The sequence below is a fragment of the Lissotriton vulgaris genome, chromosome 12 (assembly GCF_964263255.1).
Source record: "Lissotriton vulgaris chromosome 12, aLisVul1.2, whole genome shotgun sequence".
In the NCBI taxonomy this organism is placed as follows: Eukaryota; Metazoa; Chordata; class Amphibia; order Caudata; family Salamandridae; genus Lissotriton; species Lissotriton vulgaris.
Genome location: NC_141700.1, coordinates 749,033,669 through 749,056,354, shown reverse-complemented (window position 1 = coordinate 749,056,354; position 22,686 = coordinate 749,033,669). Strand labels below are relative to the sequence as shown.

Sequence of the window (22,686 nt, the reverse complement as noted above, 5' to 3'; positions counted from 1 at the left end):
CCTTCCTTGCACTGTGCGCCTTCTAGTGGTACATAGTACAGGCTCTGTGCTAGGCTGCAGTGTGGCAGTGATGTGAGCTTGTAACAAGTGAAGTGAGTCTTCACCCTCCATTTCATCACCACCTGAGTCCATTTCCGGCAGTGGGGGAACAACATGCCTCCTGCCAGGGTGTGCAACAGGTGTTTCTACAACAAGGGATGCATGCATTTCTGGTGATGAGACCAATAGTGGTGACTGCGAAGGAATTGGGGAGCCCTGCATTTCTTCACAGATGTCAGTTTCTTGGGTGGGTGGCTGCCCACTCGGAACACCTGTGTTGTGGGATGCACTGGGCCCTGGCTCCTGACTGCCATCCCTCTGGGGTGCCGCGCCCTCTGCCTCCTCAGACTGCCTTCTGGATGTGAGACCTGTGGACATATGAGCACATATCAGCTAGGTGTAAATGTGTCACAGCCACTACAATTAAACATGTTACATTGCACTTTGTACATGCTGCCTGCCCTTCATTTTGTAAGCATTCATGTGAATAATGTGTTGGTTACAGTGCTGTGTGACATGGTCTTCCAATGACTGACTACATGTATCATGATGCATTGGTACAGTTTTGCACAGGCACCATGGGACTGGGGTAACTTAGCTGCAAGGGGTGAGGGATGTATGGGGGTGGGAGGGGGATGGCTGTGCATGCATCTTACCTTTTTTTTTTGCAGCTTGCGCAGAGCTGTCCACTTCTCCCAGTCCATGGACACTGTCAGCCTCCAGGGTTGTGGCTACCAGCTCCTCCAGCTCGTTGAGGGGGGGTGCAGTGTTCTTTCCTCGACCTGTTTGCTGTGACTGTCTGTGGCGGTCAGCCAATTTTTTCTTCGTGAGGCTCCTCAGGTCATAGAACCTCTTCTTTAAATCGTCAGTGCGTCTGTTGGTGACTCCCACTGCATTTACTTTATCTTTGATTTCCAGCCAAAGTTTCCTTTTTGTTGATTCTGGCACAGTTAGGGACTGCTTTCCAAAAGGTCTGTGGTGTACCTTTACCACCTCCTCCACAAGGAGCTGTAGCTCCTGTCTACTGAATTTAAGCTTTCTTTTCCTTTCAGCCTGCTCAGTGTCCCTGCTGCTTTCCATGTTGGAGTTTTCAGTGAATACACAAGCTCTGTCTGCTGCTTCTGCTGCTCCCACTCTCTCTGCTCCAACTGCCTTTCCTGAACCTTCTAATTAGTTGCACCTGCCTGTGGGGCCACTCCCTGGAGAGTAGGGGGAGGGTGGTGGCACCTGATTGGCTGTTGTGTTGAGTTTCACTTTTGTTTGTTGTCCGTCGCGGGAATTACCGATCGGTATTTACCGATCGGTAAATACCGATCGGATGATACCGATCGGTAAATACCGATCGGATAATACCGATCGGATAATACCGATCTATTAATACCGATTTTTAACGATTCGTTAAATAATCCAGATGTTGGTACCTACATCCCAATTACCGATTTTGGAATACCGAATCGGTAAAATTCGGTATTTCAAAATCGGTAAATGTGATTTACCTACATCTGGCCCTAGATGTTGGCAGGATGTACCAGCCTACAGGCTGGGTGGAGCAGAGCTCTTCCAAGCTAATTACAAATGTGTTTGTCTAGCATCTACTCGAGCTCGGCGGTGAAGGGTAGGTCGATCTGCGTGGACACAGGAGGAACGAGCTTTAACCTTGGGCTCTCCCTGATGTCTAATCCCGCCGACCCCTCATGTGGCATGTAGTCCTCAACCTTTAGGCATAGGAGTACCCACAGAGGTAAACATAAGACATACATGACACTAGCATGTTTTGACACTGCACATTTACACGGTCCTGATGAATCGCGGGTGACTATACCCATAGCGTGAAACATGTCGACCTTCATCACCTTTAGCCTCATCTAGGGTCACCTGACCTAACTTGTTGACTCATAGTGAGCCTAACCCCTCCTTTTAACTGCAGCCAGGGGACCCCCTGAATAAATTGAATTCCGGTACCCCTTGCTACATTTTAATACCCCACACATCACCACACCTAGCCCGGTCCACACACCCCCACCTCACCATAAGGCAGTTGGAAAAAGATCTCCGCCAAAGAGCCCCTCTTTGAGGTGAGCCCGTCGGGGATTGCACCGCCTCCCCGACGAGGAGCAACTGCCGATGATGAAGCATGACATCCTTCGGGGTGTGTGAGGCCACTATATCCAACAAAATGGATGCCCCAGGATGTTACTTTAACATCTGTGGTCATGCCAGCTAGACACTTCTCCCATTTCCCGTAGGAACAGTACAGCGACCTCTTTTGTTTCCTTTGTCTAGCACACACACAAAGGAAATTGATACCAGCGCTTCAGCACCTCAAACTTCTGGATTCCTTGGCATGGGAAGGAAGGAACTTCCCTGATACAGATGTGGGGGAGTTCTAGAAGTATTCCCAACTTCAATGTATGGCACCAGGTTCGAATATTCAACCCTTAGACCAGTTCATTAGTATACTACTGGACCTCTGGAGGACTCCTAGAAAAACGTTGTTGTAATTCGGAGGACTGCCTTACTACTTGAGGCCTGCCTTGTACCTCGGAGGACTGTCCAGCTGCTACCTGAGGGATGCCCTGCTGCTTGAAGCTTTCCCTGTACTCTCAGAGAAGATTGTCCTGCTGTTTGAGGGCTGCTGTGCTTCTTAAACCCAGGTCTACAAAGAGTGACTCCAAGGGCTATGGCACTGGCCTCTTCTGTGAGCTGCATGGACATAACAAGTTCCAGATACCTTGAAGTTGCTTCTCCTGACAACAATTGGGACTTTAATAAAGTCACCAAAAAGTGGCCTGAGAACCGACAGGAGACCCAGACATATCTGCTTGCTGATCCGCTCTAGGTGCAACGCCGGTCAGCCTAATTTTGCAGTAGCTCCCTCTTCGGTCTTCTCTGCAGCATCAAATCCTGTTCAGCTGCACCTCTCAACAAAGGTATCCAGCCTTGTGAAGCCTTCGTCAGCTACAGCCTGCAGCCCCATCCTGATGGAGATTTTTGACTTCCAAAAAGTGACAAAGTCTGTGCTCAGAAACCTTTACCACAACAGTCCACTGGCTCCCCGACAATGATGTGTCCTCCTTAGATACCACCCGCTGCCTTTCCCAGTGGAGTTTATCCTTCTCAGGAACTTTTCTTCAAAATGCCTTTTAAGACTGAAGGTAAGCCAAGGTCGGGCCCAATCCCCCTCATATATCTGAAACACCCTCCTTCACAGTTGGCCATAACTTTTGACTTTGGCAAAGTTTTGCATGCCAAGATGCCTGTGATTGGGGCTTTTATCTTTTAGGTTCTAGTTTTCACTAAAAGCTTTAAAAATTCTAAACTTGTGTTCCACTGGTTAGATTTCATTTGTTTTGATGTCATTTTATTTATCAAAACTTTCTATATTTTCCAAAATTAGTTTGGGGGTTTTCTTGTGTTATGTTTTCACTTTGTTATTATTTGTGTGCTGCATAAATACTTAGCACATGCCTCTGAGTTAAGCCTGATGGCTTTTGTGCCAAAAGGAGGCAACCTCCACCTAAAGACCCTGCGAAAACTGAAACCCTTTCTGCCCGCCTACGATTTCAAACAAGCAGTTCAAGCCCTTGCAATCACCCGCATGGAATATGGGGCAGTAACCTTATGTGGCCTCCCAAGGTCATCGACAGCCCCTCTGAGAGCCACCATCAACTCAGCTGCGAGACTCAACACAGGTTCTAAGAGAAACGCTCACATATCCCCAGACCTGAGAGCCCCAACTGGCTACCGTTTGGAGCCAGAATTCATCTAAAAATCACTTGTATGACGCACAAGGCCCTCTACCACAACGCCCCACACTACCTAGCTCAGAAACAGGTGCTCTCTGTGGGCAGCAGAGCCTCCAGGAGTGCCAAGACTCTTCTCCTACAACCTCAACGATTTGACAAGAAAAAAACCTATAACCGGTCCTTTTCCAGTATGGCTCCGAGGATATCGAACGCTTTACCCAATAAAACAAGAATGAACCCTTCCACTGCCTACTTCAAAAGAGAAGTGAAAGCTATCCTTATGGCTAAATACACGTGAACTCAATGACTATTTACTGTATTTTACTATTTGTTATGTTCCTGCGCTCCATATTCCTCCTGTTTTTTGCGCTAGCTTAGTACTGTTTTCTTTCGATTAAGAACTATGTATACCTTTCTCCCATAGATTGCTGTATACTATATCTTGCCTTCTACCTATGACTGTAAAGTAAGCATGGGCGAATTTTGCAAATTCGCTATTCGCGAATTTGCGGATTTGCGAAATTGCGATCCGCAAAATTCACAAATTTGTGCGAATTTGCGTTTTTTTTTAAATTTTTGTGTGTTCGCGGGGCGCTTTGCGTGATCGCGGGGCGCTGTGCGTGTTCGCGGGTTTTTTTTTTCCGTTTTTACTCTTTGTTCCCTTCTACCCTCTGCCCTTCTGTCCTCTGCCCCACTCCTGTTTTATTTTAGGATGGCGCCAGCAAGCTGCCAGCGCCATCCTAGAACAGTTACTACGTTATCAGGAAGCACTAATAGATAAAATAAAGCAGGTGCACCTCTAATTTATAGAAGCCAGGATCCGCTTATCTGTCAGGCCTCACAATAATATCGTTTATCTAGTGGCTTATTCTGCAGCACCCTATGGCCCTCAAGACAAGTTATACTGTTTACTTGCACCCCATACCCCGTGACCTACTCACCATGGGAACTTGTAGTATACTTGTTGTTCGATTCATGTGGGCCCCATTGAAGTGTATTGTCCACAAAACCAGCCCAATGCAGTTCTAGGAGAAGCCTTGACTCCAAGATCCCTTGGAATTCCACACTCTACTGTCCCTCAGAGGAAGAAAGCTGGCCAGTTACAACAGCCCCAGAGACCCCGGCTCACCGAATCAAAGTCAGTATAACTTCCTTCAACTCCCAACAGAGGGGGTCTTTCCACCCTTTTCTTTTGCAGGTTCCAGTGATTCTCAAAGTACCACCCTTGTGCAGGAGTTTTAAGTGGTGGCGGAAATTTCTGGAAAGTGGGAACCTCTGCCCAATCCACAGATGCCATATCATTCATTAATACACCCCATCACTCTGCACAGCATCTTTATGGTGACTTTAAGTGGTCTGTGAACACGGCTCTCTCATAGCTATACGCCTGGCCCTATGTTCCACTGCTTAACTGATTTGTTCCCCTCAAAAGGTCATTGCGGCCTCCTGAAGACGGAAGTCCAACTAATCCCTGATGTTTCTCTGGGAAGGTCAGGCTTGTCAGGCAATATGAATGTAATTAACCTTTGCGGATTCTGCTACCAACCTTTTCTTCTCCCAGGACCAGGCATAATCCCCTCCAAATGTGTCCAATGTGTGGCAGAGGCTTTGATCTACCTGATGGCCAACAGAGTTATTAAGACCAGCAGGGTAGTTAAAAGCCCAAATCGAGTTATGCGATGACCCACAGAACTAAGACTAAAATCCAAAGTATGGAAGGAAGGCTAATGCGTCCACATTAGTATTACATTTGCACTCTGGATGCTTGTGAACCCTGGGAAGCATGCAGTAAACCCTTCGCTAGTCTGAGCCATTGTGAAATTGTTATTTTGGTGTGGCTTTTCACCTACAGTGTGAATACAGTAAAGCACTACAGCCATACAGTGAAGCAGTACAGACACACACTAGATTGAAAAGGTAATAGCCATATTTATTTTTGAACGGCCAATTAAATAATAGGATTGCACAGGCAGTGGCGTAGCAAGGGGGAGCGGGGGGGTGGCGGTGCAAGTTTTTGGGGCACCGGCAAGCATCTTCACCAGTACCCCCCGCTCTTCAGCGCGACGTGCTGCAGCAAAAGGCAGGGACCGCCATAGAGGCAGTAGAGTGCCTAGCTATGCGCCAATTTATTAAAGTCCCATCTGCAACAGCCTACCTGTCAGCCACCACACGAGTGCACATAATGTGCATTTGGGATCACATGTAACCAGCACTGAGTCTCTTACTCCTGCTGTGCAGCTGCAAACTTTATTTTAGAAGGCAAGCCCTGGGAGATAGCAATGAAGTCCATTTTATAAGTGCTTACAGTGACTGAGATTTATTGACATTTACTCACAACCATGACCCAAAAACTGTGTGGTACACAGGTAGAACATCTAAGGGGCTAAATTGTGCCAGAACCATATGCATCAAAATTACTTCGATGGGTAACTGGTGAGTGACAGTCAATCAATCAATCAATCAGGCTTTTGTTAAGCCCGACTACTCACCCGCTTCAACAGGAAGCACTAATAGATAAAATGAAGCAGGTGCTCGAGCACCTGCTTTATTTTATCTATTAGTGCTTCCTGATGAAGCTAACTTAGTAACTGTTTTAGGATGGCGCTGGCAGCTTGCCGGCGCCATCCTAAAATAGTTACAAGCTTGAAGCTTGAACTTTTGCCCCCAGATCCGTTCGCTCGCAGATTTGCGGATTTTCGGCAAATTCGCGGGAGTTCGCGGATTGCGAATTTGCCAAAAATCCGCAAAATCCGCGAGCGGAACGGATTTTACGCTCACACTTACTGTAAAGCACTCTGATACTCACAAGAGTCTTGTTTACACTAAATAAAACCGTCAGAATAAAAATAAATAAATAAATAAAGCTATCAGAGGGTTAGGCACAGGTTAGTTTAGTGAGTTTTGTGGTCACCCTGACAAACACTGTAGTTGTTCCTTGAGTAGGGTTTCAATTCCTCAACCAATAACCCAGTTTCGTACACTGGTTCACACTTCATGAGTGTTGCAGAAATCGACTTCAGAGCAGGGCATTTAAAACAGGCAGGGCCTGACCTGCTGCAGAAGCGGTGGCTGGGCTGATCCTCTATGTGTGATCCACTCCGCAAAACTCATGCCACAAGGACTCCTCAGGGAGTGGCATTGAGGCAATCCATTGTGTCTAGTCACAGAGGCAATCACTGCTAATCACTATGGGAATCCTACCATCCAAGAAATCCTTGCTTTGGGGCTTAACCCCGAAGCCAGCAGTTTGGGAACACACACTGAAGATCATGATCAGATAGAATGGAGGCCTTCGGCCTAGATGTCTGCCTTGATTGTCTGCTTGGCCATTCCCAGAACAGCTTCACTTAAAAGTTAACTCCTGAGGGTGCTACATTCTGCAGTAATAAAAATGGCAAGAAGGCTCCATGGGCCAAATGACATAAAGTATCATGCATGAATCAGCCCGACAAGTTAGCAATTACAGTAATCAGTGAGAACAAGTTTTTTTGGTTTTGAAAAGAAATCTGTTAGCTCCTTTTGGCTAGAGAAAATAAGGAACATTTAAGAGAAATAGTGAGTACATTTCTCTATGCTGCTTAAGCAGCAGAAACATTTATCATTCTTACCAGCTTGGTTTGCTTTAGAATATATATTGATACAGTAGACGTGGCTAAAAAATAGGAGCTAGAAATTATTTTAACAAAGTCTTTCTCTATTTTGGCATTTAATAACTGTTGAATATATAACATGCTAGTAAACACATGCCTCTACATATTCCAGGTTTGAACTTCAGAATTACCGGATGATGCAGGCTATGCTGTTTGCTATTGAAGAAATTAACAACAACCCACACCTTTTACCCAACATTACCCTGGGATTCCAGATCTTTGACACTTGTACAATGCTCCAGCGATCACTGAAGGGGACTCTATGCATTCTATCAGGACATGAGGAGCCGATTCCAAACTTTCGGTGCCGGAAGAGTTTGAAACCAGCAGTTATCATTGGTGATTCTGGATCCACAAACTCAATTAGTCTTGCACGCATACTGGGCCTATACAGATATCCACAAGTAAGACTTTGACATTAATGTGCATCATTTGAACAGATTCATTAAGAAGTGCGGTTGTGTCATAACAATAAACAGTGCTCTTTGAAAAAGGAACACTATTGTTCAAGATATGATTGTGTTAAAAAACTAGATTATGAGTTCTAGGTGACTTAAAGTTCTTGTCCTGGAAGATGTAGAGCAGAGAGAAAATTAAATATATTCTATTTGTACTTGTTCCACCCTCTGGGTCCTGAAGCAGAAAGACTAATTCTAAACAGCATGGGGTATACAGAGCTTTAAGGCCAGGGTAAGCACACAAATGAAGTAGCATCCTTACCTAATTGCACATGTTGAGGGTTTGTCTAACGTTCTTTAGTGCATGTCCTGTATCACTGCACTAAAATGCATTGACATGTATAATTAGTAACTAAGTATGGGCGAAATTCGCGTTCCGTGAATTTGCGCAAAATGGGATTCGCAATCCTCAAAATCTGTGAATTTGTGAGAATTTGCGGATTTTTTTTTGCGTGTTCGCTGGGTTTTTTGTGTGTTCGCGGGACTTTTTGCGTGTTCGCGGGCCGCTTGCATGGCGAAGTTACCCATGCAGTCGTGTATGGGCACAGCACCCTCTGGTTCACCACTGCCACCCTCTGGTTCACCCCTGCCACCCTCTGGTTCACCCCTGCCACCCTCTGGTTCACCACTGCCACCCTCTGGTTCACCACTGCCACCCTCTGGTTCAGCACTGCCACTCTCTGGTTCACCCCTGCCACCCTCTGGTTCAGCACTGTCACCCTCTGGTTCACCACTGCCACTCTTTGGTTCAGCACTGTCACCCTTCAGGGCAGTCTGTAGACGAGGGTGCCTCTTAGGGTGGTCGTGGGGTCCGTGTGAATCTGAAAGTGCATGTGTTCAGCGGTGTTGAGGGTGTCGGTGGGGCTTGTGGAGACTCTGATGGTGCTCCTGTGGATGATGGCGATTCCTCCACCGACTCCATTAGTGCGGTCCCTGCGGGTGATGTCTGGGTCGGCGGTTTAGTTCAGCCAGGTCTCTGCCAGGAAGGCGATGTCCGATGATGTGGAGTCCCAGAGCTCGACGGCGTGTTTGCTTGCAGAGCGGGTGTTGAGCAGGATGCATCTGAGCTGATTTGGTTCCGTCGTGGTTGGTGGCTCGGTGTCTTTGGTGCAGGAGAAGCTGCAATTTTGGCAGGTGAAGGGGCCGTGGGTGCGCTTGGGCGCGGCCTTGTGGCATTTGGATGGTTGTCCGAATTTGAGTGCAATGAGGGTGTTGGCATTGTACGGGATGTGGGCTTCGTGGGTGGTGCTTGGTCCAGGGGTCGTGGCGCTGGGCGTGGTCCAGGTGCGGACGGGCGCAGACGGGCTTGCCTTCGGCACGCCGCCATAAAAGGAGGAGTGGGAGAAAGGGTCAGCTGGGAGGAGGGTGGGGCTGGTGGGAGCAACGAATCGGCAGCAGGGAGGCGGGGCAGCAGGGGAGGCAGCGGCGGGAAAAACTTGGCAGCAAGAGTGGGGAGCGAGGGAGGGGGCGGGGTACAGAAGGAAGGGGATGGGGCAATCAGAAGGAAGGCGGCGAAGCAATCAGGGCAGTGAAATCACTGGGGCCAGGAACCGTGAGGCCTGGAGCACATGGAGTGCTCAGGAGCAGGGGCAGGCACAGGAGCAGCGCACAGGTAGGTCAGGAGGTGATCATGGAGGCAGATAGCGGCGGAGCTGTAGCGGGAGGGGAGCGACCTACCAGAGGGTCAAGGGTCGCTGACAGTGCTGCAAACAGAGTGAACACTTAATTTATAAGTGCTTACGTATTGGTGGAGAGATAGGATAAGTAGATAGTGGTAGATAAGTGATTAAAGATTGTTGTGAGTGTATCTAGGACCCTTATTAAATCTTCCTGATTCATGCCTTCATGCGGTTATGATAAACCATGTCCTAATGAAGACATACAAATCTTGCCCATATTCAGTAATAGTCCACGCAGTCCAAATATGGCAAGGCTACTTCCTTAGATTCCTAGAGTGCACAACGAGTTCTTTCGACACACCAAACCTTCAGCAACCTGGGAATTCCCCATAACTTTGTTTTGATTTGTCATTGAACTCCTGCGAGCACTAAAGGAACAGTCAGTTCTTAGTGACATCTTTTATTGACGTCTTATGTCCAACCTTACGTCAAACATGGCACCTTCCAGGTATAAATATACCAACACTTGCCTTAAGCAAACACACAGTGGCTATCTACTTATCCGAAGCCCAGCTGATGCGAGAGCCGAAGGAAGCCGCCCCTCCCCTTTGACACACTGGAGAAGCTGCCTTTTCTCACGTCGAGAAATCCAACTCCGGTGTTTCCAGTCACCTTTGCGGGTGACTGGGAGATCGAGTCCTGAGAAACGAGATACAAGACCTCCTTCATTCTATAACCAAGGTAGGGAGCTGATTCAAACCTTAGAGAGAATTCTTGATTCAGATTCTTAGCAAAAAACCCAACTAAACTTAAAGCTGCAACTTATTTACTCCTTCCCACGTATTAGGCTTAGGTCAGGTACACTGGGGTAGGCGTATCTTAGAAGCACCAGTTGAGTTTGTTAGCCAATGTTTTTATGGATGTAAATATTTTATCCATTTTAAAGTATCATATGGCTAAGAAACCATATCAATGCGTTTACAGTATTATTTCATAATACTCCTTTTACTGTACGCACTTTACTTCATGATAAGTATTGCAATTGTGGCAATTCATTTCTCTTGCATGAGAAAGAAGACTGCTCAATAAAATAACACCTTTTATTGAAAACGCCCGTCTTTCTGTTTCCCTGCACCCTGGTGAAATTAAGCATGCACGATTGACTGGGGTGAAATAGCTGTCTATTGTTTTCACACGACTCTGGAGATACACTCCATATTCTGGGGAAGCAAAGTTGTCATGTTATATGGTTGTCAAAAGCTAATCCCTTCTTGTCTAAATCAGGGAAGTTAACCCCTCCCTATTCATTCGAGAAAGTTTCTAGTGACCTCTGAGCTAGCTGGCAAAAACTAATTAAGCCTAACATGGTCAGTAGAGACCTAGATGACCTCAGTCCTACGTCTACACTGCTGTTTATGTTATTCCAATGCGCAGAGCCTATTGGGAATATAGGAACTACACTACATGGCGCCCAACGCTTGGTAAGGCGATAATCTAACGCAAGACGTCTGGAGTGGGTGAAAGGTTAATAATCGCCGAAACTTAGTAGGATGAGAATCCTATGTATAAGTTTATGGTATAGTCAACGTTGAAGGATACAGTGTTCCAAAATATTGTGCACCTAATCTTTGTTTCCTCAAAACTTGCTCTGCAAGAAACTTTCATTAAACAATGTCAAATCACGGCGACAATAACGACACCGATGAAGCCGCATTAAATGCGAATCAACCGGGTGTAGACCTTACAGGGTTTAATGAAGATAACGACCCAGATGCAATACTCACACCGGCCAATATAAGAAAAACCATAACTGTAAAACTTATAGAAAATGGGGTATCACCAAGAGGTGGTACAGTTGTATTTGTGGTAGGGCCACATGAGTATCGGCAGACAGAGGTATTCTATTCCTGGATAACTTTTCCAGCAGCACATACTGTGACACGTGAGTTCCACTACTATAAAGTAGCAGAATCTCCAGAGGAATACTCTCCTTTTGAGGAAATTGAAATTCCACTAACATACCAAGAGCACCTGCTCTTATTTAATGGCGCCCTAAAACATCAAAATCACATCACCATGCTCGGTCCACAAGGGAGACCAGGAGCCACGTGGCCGGTTCTAGCCAGCTACACACCTCACCCAGACATTGAAGAAATGTCAGACAGAGAACTTTTAGTTCAGTTAAAACAACTAATTAAAATACATAGACAATTGGTCCAATATGTCATGCGGACTTCAACAGTCCAACCTGCAATTAAAATTCCTCAAAACACCCCTCATCAGGAGAATACAAATAAAATTACACCACAGAATATTCAATCATGTCTTGGGAAAACACCCCCAAAATGGGAACAAATTCCCTTTTGGTTAGCTCAAAAAATCACTCAGATAGAGGCAGTTTTTCCTGATACTACCCCTCACGAAAAACACAGAATTCTGACTATCTGTCTCCCGATGGGGATCGCACCACAGGTGGAGGACTGTGCCACTTGGGGCACGGTCTTTGCTTCTATCTACACAAAACACATGGTGTTCCGTCAATGGCGGTTAAACCAGATGTACTAAGACAGATTCAAAAAGAATACGGTCCAGAACCTGCTTTAACTCTGGGTATGAAATTACTGAAAGACTTCAAGCAGGTCTCGGCTATATTATTAGCCAACATAAAAGGAGAAGCAGCATGTGTGGCAATCCGCCAAAAATTGAAGGAAACAGATATAACAGACCAGCCTTTTGAGCTTGCTAAAATAATTGAAAAATGCTATGAAGAATTAGGCAGAGATAGTTTGGGTGGTAAACCAGTAAAACCCCAACTAATTGAAAATCCTGAAAAAACTTTTATTAAAAACAATCTCAATTCTCAAAAGAAGAAATGGGAGGGTAATAAACAAACCACTCCCAGAGAAAAACAATTTCAGTCCAGAGGAAGGTCACCCCAACGGAGAAATAAATCTCCAGGAGGAGGGGATAAGTCTCCCCAAATGGAGCCCTCTGAGAAAAGATATAACCTTAGAGATAGGGATAAATTAAGAAAACCTGACAGATATCAATATATTGATACACGTCCCTCTCGATCTTTTCAGACTTCCTCACAGAAATCGGAAAGAAGAGGACGGTCAGAACACAAGGAAGAGCACGTCAAGTCCAAAGACAAAGAACCTGCTCATCAAAGTAAAAAATCACAATTTCCAAGAAAGAAGGTAGCAAGTATTAAAATTAAACATGCCGAGAATCCTGAGGACACAACTGAAAAACGGAGAGTGGGCCCAGACAATGCTAGACAGCGCAGCAGAAGTGACCATAGCTCACAAGATCCTGATGAATCTTCTGGAGACAGTGGACACAAATGAATACATTCAGGTGGAAACTGCAGACACGCGAGTTAGCGTGCCCCATAAACTATATGAAATAACATTACGTATAGAGGGAGATAAAACTAGGAAAATAAAAGGTCTCTTTTGGGAGAATCTTTCTAAAGGCTATGACATCCTGTTAGCTGAAAAAGACTGGCTACCAGAGTTTGTCAGGGAGTGCCCTCATGGCGAAGAAATGATTATGCCTACCTTCTCAAATCATATCCCGATTCATAAAAAATACACACTTGCAAGAAAATGGGCAGTGGCTCCTGCTTTATATAAAAATCATGTAGGATGGGACGAGGACTCTCCTCACCACAAAATCCAGTTAAAAAATCAACCTACTGCACAAAGGCAGTACCCAGTAAAAGAAGAAGCTAAAAAGCAAGTCAGGGAGATCTTAGATCAACTTGAATATCAGGGGGTGATTGAAACATGCACCTCACAAATGAATAATCCTTTGTTTCCTGTCTCCAAGCAAGACAATTCATATTGTCTAGTTTTGAACTATAGACATTTAAACTCCTGCTGTAAAACTTTTGCAGTCCAAAACTCTCACAGTGCAGCAGTTATGAATAACATCGTGCGCAAAAAATATAAAATGACATTAGATATCTCTAATGGATTCTTCTGTCAAAACATCGCACCTGAAAGCAGGTATTTGACAGCTTTCTCAATATTGGGGTCACAAAAACAATTTTGCTGACTCCCACAGGGATTCAAGAATAGCCCAGGATTATTCTCAGCAAGGGTAACAGAATTACTACAAATGTATGATGACGAGGCATTGTCCTATGTCGATGACATCTATCTTACAGACGATGACCTGGAGACTCACTTGAAAAGAGTGAACACCATAATACTTGGGTTCGCATGCGAAGGTTACAAATTCAACTTTAAAAAGTCAAGAAAATCCCATCCAACTGTCCTATTTTTAGGATATGAATTATCAAGTGAAGGCAAAAGCCTAGCAGACAATTTCCTAGAGAAATGTGCAGTACTCCAAGCAATCAATTCTAGGTTTCCTGAATTTCGGAAGAACATACAATCTAAATTATGCAGAGAGGGTTAAACCTCTCTTTGAATTAATAAAACCTGACTTCAAACCAAATAATTGGACTCAAAAACACACAGAAATTTTGAGATCATTACAGACAGACATGTTAACTAAAACAAAACTGCAAACACGCGCAACCAAACGCAATCTGGTAATCCGAGTCATCCCAGGAAGATGCGGATTCACATACCTGACCTCTAATGAGGGAGAAACTGTACCAATAGCTTACAAATCACATTTGTACACTCAAGCTGAAATGAAATTCAGCTCGACAGAAAAAATTCTGACAGCGGTTCAAACTGCTGTAGCAAGAGAAAGAGCCCTAGCCCAAGGCAAGAGGATAACTGTTTTTACAGCAGAATCAGCCATTGAGGCATTGAGAAGCCCACGCAATCTAAATGCTGTGGCATTAGATCCGAAATGGATACAATGGAAAAATTCTCTTGCTGCAGAAGACGTGAAACACTATTTTGATACGAATATGAAAAAGCTAGAAAATCTGGAATTCGAATATGAATAGCCTCTGCAGACCGAAATCCTGCCTCTAGAACAATACACCTGTGTAATCTACACAGACAGATTTGCACAACATTTTGTTGTGGAAAAGCAAATTTACAACAACGCGTTCGCGATTGTTAAAGGTCGTTGGCGCTTAGGTAAATTCAGACCAATGGTCACTAAAACAGAATCATTCAGAAACTGTACAGCTCAGCGAGCTGAAATAAGATCCCTAAAGATGGCGCTTGAAAATGCCAATCGCGAATTCCCCACACTAATAGTGTGCGATTCACATTACTGCGTCCAATCTTACAATAAGCACCTGCAGACTTGGATTCAAAACGGTTACAAAGATGACACAGGTGCCACAATGAAGTATAAAAAACTATGGGATCAAGTAGTTCTTTTGCAGAAAGAACTACAAAAGACTCACGTGATACATACACTGAGTCATCGACGTGATGGCGTTCACGTTGCAGGGAATTCATTGGCTGATAGAGCCACAGCGGCGGCTGGTCAACCAGCTTCCGTAGCCACTAAAAAGCGTTCAGAATAACAAATAGATGGAGAAACCATGCTGGCAGTAAAAGCCTCATTAAAAGGCGACTATGCGGCATTACCTCTCAACTATCCACTCAAAAATACATACATAATTGATGCAAACTCCGTTCCGTTTGCTCGAATCCCTGGAGTGGGGGATAGAGTAATTCCAAACACGAACTGGAGAATCTTCTTGATACAAGAAGCACACATGGGATTGGGTCTGAGGCACCAAGAGATCTTGAAATCTCTGATAGAATTACAATCACAATACTGGTGGCCGGGGATGAGCGTAGAAATTTACAATTTTGCAATAAATTGTGAGGACTGCAACAGAGATCGCAGTTGTGAACCGGACCAGGCACCAGCCCAAACACCACTATTAGACAGCATCAGGCTATCTATGCGCAGATGCCCGACCGGACAAATGCGGTCCCATAATTATTAAGACTAAGATTCACTAAAGATGTGGCCCCAGTGCTCGGCTGACGCCAGAACTGTTATAAAAGATTTGCGAGTCTTTATCGGCACATATGCAATTGGCATGCTACATTCTGATCAGGGTCCTGCGTTTAGCTCTCGAGCTTACAAAGAGGCCATGAGCAGCATGGGCATTGCCTTGCGGTACTCTTCTCCCTTCCATCCTGAGGGAAATGCGGTTGTGGAAAGAAAAAACTGTGACATAAAGCAATCTATAACGGCGAGGGTATTAGGTTCGGGTGATGGGTGGGTCAAACATCTAACAAGTGTCCAACGTAGTCTTAACAATCTGCCAAGAAACTCTCTAAAGGGTTTCACTCCATACAAACTATTGTTCGGCACTAGAATGAAAATCCAGGACTTAGATAGTCATACTTCAGTGGTAGAAGAAAAAACCTTTGATAGCAAAGATCGTTTGGCTGTTTTACAGGACTTGAATGAAACAAGAAAAAGTCTAAGTAACATAAAGTCTAAGCCAACAACCACTGAATAACCACCTGTCCCAGCAAGACCTGTCTGGATTCCAAAGATTGGGGATCTGATCAGAGAAAAGATCGCGGTGAAGAAGGAATTTGGGCCTTCTTACAGAAAAGCAGTACCTGTCTTAGCTGTCAGCGGAACAAGATCAGTAGTACTACCGCCACTTGCTGGTAAAAAGGAAAACTGAGTTGTTTCCATCGACTTGGTGAAACCACAATCATGTGGCCAATAATAAGTAGTAGGCCCAGTGGCTCCCAAGAAATAGCAGTAGACCAAATCTTGCTACAATCCAAGAGGTTCAAACTGAAAGACTAATCACTTTCGATAAACCATCAGTGAATAAAATAGAGCTATGCAACAAAGCAATGGAACTTGTGCCTCTTGAAACCCAAATTGCAACAGTTCAAGAAATACCAGTCTACAACGATGTAGCCTCGGACTATACAAATGTAACAAAAGAGAATGCAAAGATCAATGGAAATCCGGAAGTAATCCCACCAATTGACAGAACTGCACCTGGCTACTTTATCAACTTTGATGACTTTTCCGATGATCCGAGTGAACATGGAGACAAGCCAGCAACAAAAACTTTCAAAATGAAAATTACAGAACTTTTTCATCAACTCAAAGAAACATATCTGATTTCCCCTTGGATTGAACTATGGATTGTGTTAGGTGTACTTATCCTTCTACTTTAGTTAATCTTAGTTCTAATTTTGGGAAAATGTATTGATGGAAAATACAGTACAATGTACACAGCAAATCAGATTATCAACTTGGTCCTGAAACCACACAGATCCTCTCACATAGAGAAAAGAGAACTATCATCAGTGAACATCACAGCAAAGCCTATACCTGGTGGTATAGCATGGGACAGAACTGACTATGAAATCTATGGCCCGGTAGAGCTCTTGAAGTATTCACATCAATTCAAGATTTCATTAAGTGACTTTGTGACACCAAGTTCTTTCTCTGATGATTGGGACTTTGAAAATATTAATAATATGATGTCAGATTTAGAAATGTCAGCAAAATTTACAGAACATGATTATTTACAGGGCTCATCGAATTATGAAGAGATGTACTATTATAACCACTATGGTCATCATTATCTGCATAAGTCTGCTAATCCTAGAAATGTTTTTACTTATAATCAGTGGGAACATTGTCCAACTCCGCCAATAGGCTGTTCAAAAACGTTTTATGAAAAATTCCCATACTTTTCAGGGTTTAATCACACTGATCCAGAAATGTTTTATTTCAAGATGTTAAATAAGACAGGAATGAAAAACATGCTGACAAATACTAAATTGATTTATTCTGAAAAATTTTATGACAAAATTGCAACATTTGGCTTCGAGTTTTGGAAAACAACATTGAAACAAAAACCATCTGGGGAACAAAAGAATGGCAGGTACAAGGTCTAGAAGCATTATTCAGAGCCTGCATGATCCCAGAACAAATAATGTTCCTGAATGACACAATTCAGCAAACAACTTGTCTTGGCTTAGCTAACATAAAAGATTTAAACAACCCGTCTATACCAAAACCTATGCCTGATAGAAATACCACTACAGATGAGGGGTTAGACGTGTCCCATATTTTTAAACAAAACAGAACAAATTCTGATTGGAAAAAATGGTTGATCTGGCCCTTAGACACAAAGAACTGTCAAAATAGATTCCTGAACAAAATACAGGGGTTCAAACAGAACAGGCCAGAACCTAGATATTCCCAGAGACAACATCCAGGGATAGTAACAAAATATAGTGTAGGAAAACTATGCCTTGACTGGCTACAGAAATCCACACTTCCCGAAATAAAACAACACTTAACTTTACTTAAAGAAGGTGCTGACTTGCGAGATTTCATAATGGGACCTCGCAAACAGCGTCAAAACGTTTCATATACACCGGTATATACGCAGCTTACAATGAAGCTTGGAAATTGAAACAAATTGAAACTGCGGAAAAAATACGGGAAATTGATTGTATCAATTTGGAAAAATCACTTTCTGTAGAAGACAATGGGTTAACGACTCTGTCTGTCCTCCAGAATCTATTCACTGGACAGCATCATATCATCTGCTATTGATATAATAGAGCTGGACATGCTAATGTTACAACATGGCCAGTCCCAATTACGTTCTATTGTACAGCTAGGTTGGACGTTGCAAAACCTGCGTTCAGGCTAGGTGCCATGGCGTTTAATCAACACAACGTCATTGTTTTCTATCTTTAACCTTACTGATAAACAAATCAGTTTGGCACAGAAAGTAGCAGACTATACGATACTGTGCATTGAAAAACTTGAGAGATTACCATTGACAATGTCAGAAAGACCTGTCATTGAATGGATAATACATGATACCATTACAATCCCGATTACGACTTTTCAGTTTTAATACTGCCAAAAATATATACCAGCAGGCCTGTTTGAAAGGTTGGGTAAAGGATACATCAAATCAACCTGGAATTTACCTAATACACACAAATGTTACAGTGAAGGAAAAAAAGAGGTATTTCTTAGTGGTAATGATTGTAAAAAATCACTAAGCAGTAAACTCCTGTGCCAAGGTATTAACTTGTATGGGGCCGGTGAAGGTTCTTCGAACAACCTTTCATGTCATCTTCAGGGCACCCCTACTACACAGATAGAGCCGTTTTTTAGACAACTTTCCAACGGTAGCTACGTTTTAATAAGCAATCACATCTGCTGTGGCATGGTGCCAGGAAAAGCCTATCTCGTAACTGTGACGTCCAGGGTCATTTGCTGTATGCAAGTATTGTATCCAAACAGCAATCCAGACATGGAGGCGGCTATATAGCCTTATGTGAATATCTCTTCTATTCAAATTGAAACTTTAAGCAGAATGAAGTCTATTCTTTTATAGACAACTGTGCCTTTAACCTCGTCCAAAGAGACATATGACCTGCAAGTTGCAAGGACAGCGGCAGAAATACATACCCTATTATCGACAAATTGCCCGGTGCATTTCGCAGAAATGTTAAGTCAAATCTTAAACATGTCAGATACCAGTGGAATCGCACATGTATTTAAGACAATTTTTTCGGGACTGCTAACACCCTTCGAAGCAGTTCTTGGCATCTTCCCGAATTTTGTGCATTCGCTCTTCGGTGGCCTGCCCCTTATTTTGGGACTCGTAGCAGGAATTTCTTTTTTGTTCCTCCTGCTCCGATATGGCAAGCCAAAACACAGACAAACCTCTGGCAATGATGGAAGAAACGATCCTAGCAATACGATATCGAGACCGTATCACTAAGGTCCTCGGGCTGGCCCGGCTAAGAGATCTGAATACTACCTGGTTTCTTTCATTCAGACCAATTTGGCAAAATTGCATCTTACCTGTGCTTCGATGTCTGCTATGCGGAGAAGAATGCGTGTTGGACGTCTGTCTTACACTACCATCAGCAGTACCAATGGATATCAATGCTTTGCTTTGTCCTGTAACGACTCATGCAACGTGTTGTCCCCAGCGGCTACCTATTCTGATGACGGCATTCGTTGAGACTTCACCATTACGATTATGTGGCGGTGAGGTACGAGATGAAAGCGGCACCACACAGGTACAACCTTCTGTGAACATTGCTGATCCTGACATCGATGATGGCAATGCATCGCACATTTGCACTATTTCCACCTTTTCGGAGTTGGCTCAACTTTCACCTACTGTAGTAGACAAATTTTTTACTGGCCTATCAGAAGTAATGTTCTCCCCTAACAACGAAAGTAATATTTGAAAAAACAAGCTCACAGCGTTCCCTGAAATCTGAATTCGGCCTTCAGTTTTTGATGAACAGAACTCCAAAAAGACAGTGACACTATTTTTGTCAAGAAAACTTAAGCATAGTCTGCAGATTCAATAGGAAAATACCATGTTAATGCAGAAGTAGTGTTTTGGAGGTAGCAATGCTTGTTATGTAACATATTTGTATAGCGCAATGCTTATTGTCATAGGGATCTGTAGGAGGCTATGAATATTCATGAAGGCATCACGTTGAGCAGGTGCGCTCAACCGACGCTCTCCCACACGTGAAACTCAGCCTATAAAAGGCTCGCAGGTTCCCTGAAACAACGCTTCGCTTCACAGCATACGCGTCGCTTCAGGAGCCTCGTTCCCCAGCACCCGGCCCCGCCCGCTATCCAGAGCACAGCAGCAACTTGCCTGTCCCTGTCCACGGAGCAATCGAGCATTTGGAGGAATCCTCGACACAGGCAGCATTCCGGCGATGTCAAGGCTCCGTCAGAGACAGATCTAGTGACTTCCGTTTTTTTGAGTCGGAGCTCGTTTTCAGTCGGACCAGCTTAACCCTTCCGGTCCCAGAACTTGGTCTTCCGGCAGATCGCAGGATACAGTAAGACCTTTCTGTTGTTGCTAATAAGGAAACAAACCTTGGCCAAGACAACAAACGACCCTTGGCAAAAACAATAGTTTAACCTAACTGAACCTATGCTAAAGTGTAAGCCGGACCTTTTATTTAATGGACACTGTTATTGTTTTTCTTGGTATCTTTTAGGCTTATATTTGAATGTTCATTTTACAGCGGTGATTTAAACTGCAAAGTCTTCTCATGGTACTGCAGTGACTTAAACTGCAAAACTGATTGTAAAGCTGTGTCGATCTACAGGATTGAGTAGTTGTTATTAGGGACTCTGTGTTCTTTTTCTTTATATTTCTACAGATTCCCTTTAAAGACACACTTGTATCAGTGCAAGGTAAGATGCAACTGTTACATGCTGAGAGTGGTTTGAAGTTACACTAACCAGTTCTTTTACTTTGGTCAGTTCCTTTAACTTGGTGAAGCAATAGAATACGGACGAACATTTACCCTGTGCGTTTATGTTTTAAAGGTGCTAAAAGTTCCTAAGCAGCTCAGTGAATGTTTAGTGAGGTCTCATAAGCTTGCACAAGAAGCACAGGAATGGGCTTTCAAATTGTTGGTATGTACAAAGTTAACCCTTACTGTATTTATTACAAAGGCTGCAGAACAATAAGAAACTAGTGGTGATTAATGTTGATCTTACAATACAGTACTGCAGTCTATGAACCACGACAGTTAAGAGAAAGTCCAGATTGCTTCAAAAGAGAGAGAGACAGTCATCTCAAGAAGAGATCCAGTGTTGTTTGTTTCTCTCTTTCGCTTTCCTTTCTCCCATCCACTACCCTTCCCGTCCCCCACTTCCCTGTCCCTTTAGGGGTCAGCAGATTGTGCCAAGTTTTGCAATTCTTGTCACATTTGTTGGTCTCTGGAGGTATTGGGACTAGTCGGCTCCAAGACGGAAGAAACCTGGACTCTTGAGGTGGCGTTACTGACAGAAAGCGAAGCCACAACAGTCCATATTCCCTCTTGAAGTTGACTACTCCCATGGAAGACATGGATGCCACCCAGTTAGTAGAACTAGTGCGCAAAATGAATGATGAGATACAAGACTTACATTTAGAAAACCAATCTCTCAGACAAGAGTTAGATCACACCAGAGAAGAATTAGAGAATACCAGAGAGGGCTTCACTTCTTGGAGAGATAAGGGGGAGTCAAAAAGGCCAGTTCGATCACCTCCCAAGTTCGGGGCTCCTTTCCAAAACCCAACTCTTACTTCTGGAATTGGTCAAGGTCAACCTGCTCAGATCCCCGTAGTCTCCCCACAGCCTGTTCCTTTAGCCAACCCAGAACGCTTTTCTGGCGATAGTACTCACTTTACTACTTTTATGAGCCAGTGTCAGTTACATTTCTTATGCAAACCTAACATCTTTACTTCAGACATCTCCAAGGTAGCTTTCATTATCTCTTACTTAGGAGGTGTAGCGGCAAATTGGGCCATGCCTTTGGTGGATAAGAATGATCCTTTATTGCATAATCTAACACATTTCAAAACTGCTATGTCTAGTTTATTTGCAAAACATGTCTTTTTACAAGCGTCTGACAATGAATTATTGAATCTACGTCAAGGTTCTCGAGATCTAATTTCTTATGTGACCACCTTTAATCGCTTATTGGCAGAAACCCAGTGGCCAGAAGATAAAAGAATATCCTTGTTCTATCGGGGTCTTAGGGAGGAATTAAAAGACTCCCTGGCTCATATTGTAAACCTTCCTGATGACTTTACTGAATTCCAAGATCTCGTAGTCAAGTTAGATCATAGACTTGGTGAGAGAAGAACTGAAAGACCCAAGTCAGATTTCAGAGCTCTACACTTTAAAAACGAAAAGAAGAGTAGTGAAGATAAGAATGCTCAAGTAGAACCAATGCAGATTGGGGGAATTAAAGGACCTTTATCACAGGATGAGAAAGATAGGAGAAGGAAGGCAAATCTATGCCTTTATTGTGGGAAGCCAGGTCATTTCGCCAAAGAGTGTCCGATTCGGCCGGCTAAAAAGAAACTCCTGGCCACAATTCAAGATCCTCTTCAGGAATCGGAAAACTAGGTTTCTCGAGGGAAGGAGAGACCGATCCCTCGGGAAATAAGACTTTTGAGGACTCACGATTTATTACTAGTGTTGCCAATCATGTACCTCGTCATTTCACAATTAGGCTGGTTTTGATTTTGGCTAACCAACAAAAACATAGTATTCCTGTTTTGATCGACTCAGGAGCCACCGGAAACCTTTTTGATTTAGGATTCGCTAAAAGGTTAAACTTAACTAAAATTTCAAAAAGAGAACCAGAACCCGTGCGAGCTGTTGATGGTTCTGCACTTTCGTCTGGTTTGATCAGGTTTCACACTCCACCACTGCTTCTTCTA

At 43.8% G+C, this 22,686-nt stretch overlaps 1 protein-coding gene across 1 annotated transcript in view; it reads left to right on the top strand.

The window, feature by feature from the left end:
* The first annotated feature begins 7,581 nt into the window (after positions 1–7,581).
* LOC147678570 (vomeronasal type-2 receptor 26-like) overlaps positions 7,582–22,686 on the top strand; it is a 92,974-nt gene continuing 77,869 nt past the window's right edge. Inside the window, exon 1 of the mRNA XM_086945698.1 lies at positions 7,582–7,839. Within this exon, the coding sequence (XP_086801824.1) occupies positions 7,582–7,839 (258 nt within the window). The remainder of the gene's footprint in view (positions 7,840–22,686) is intronic.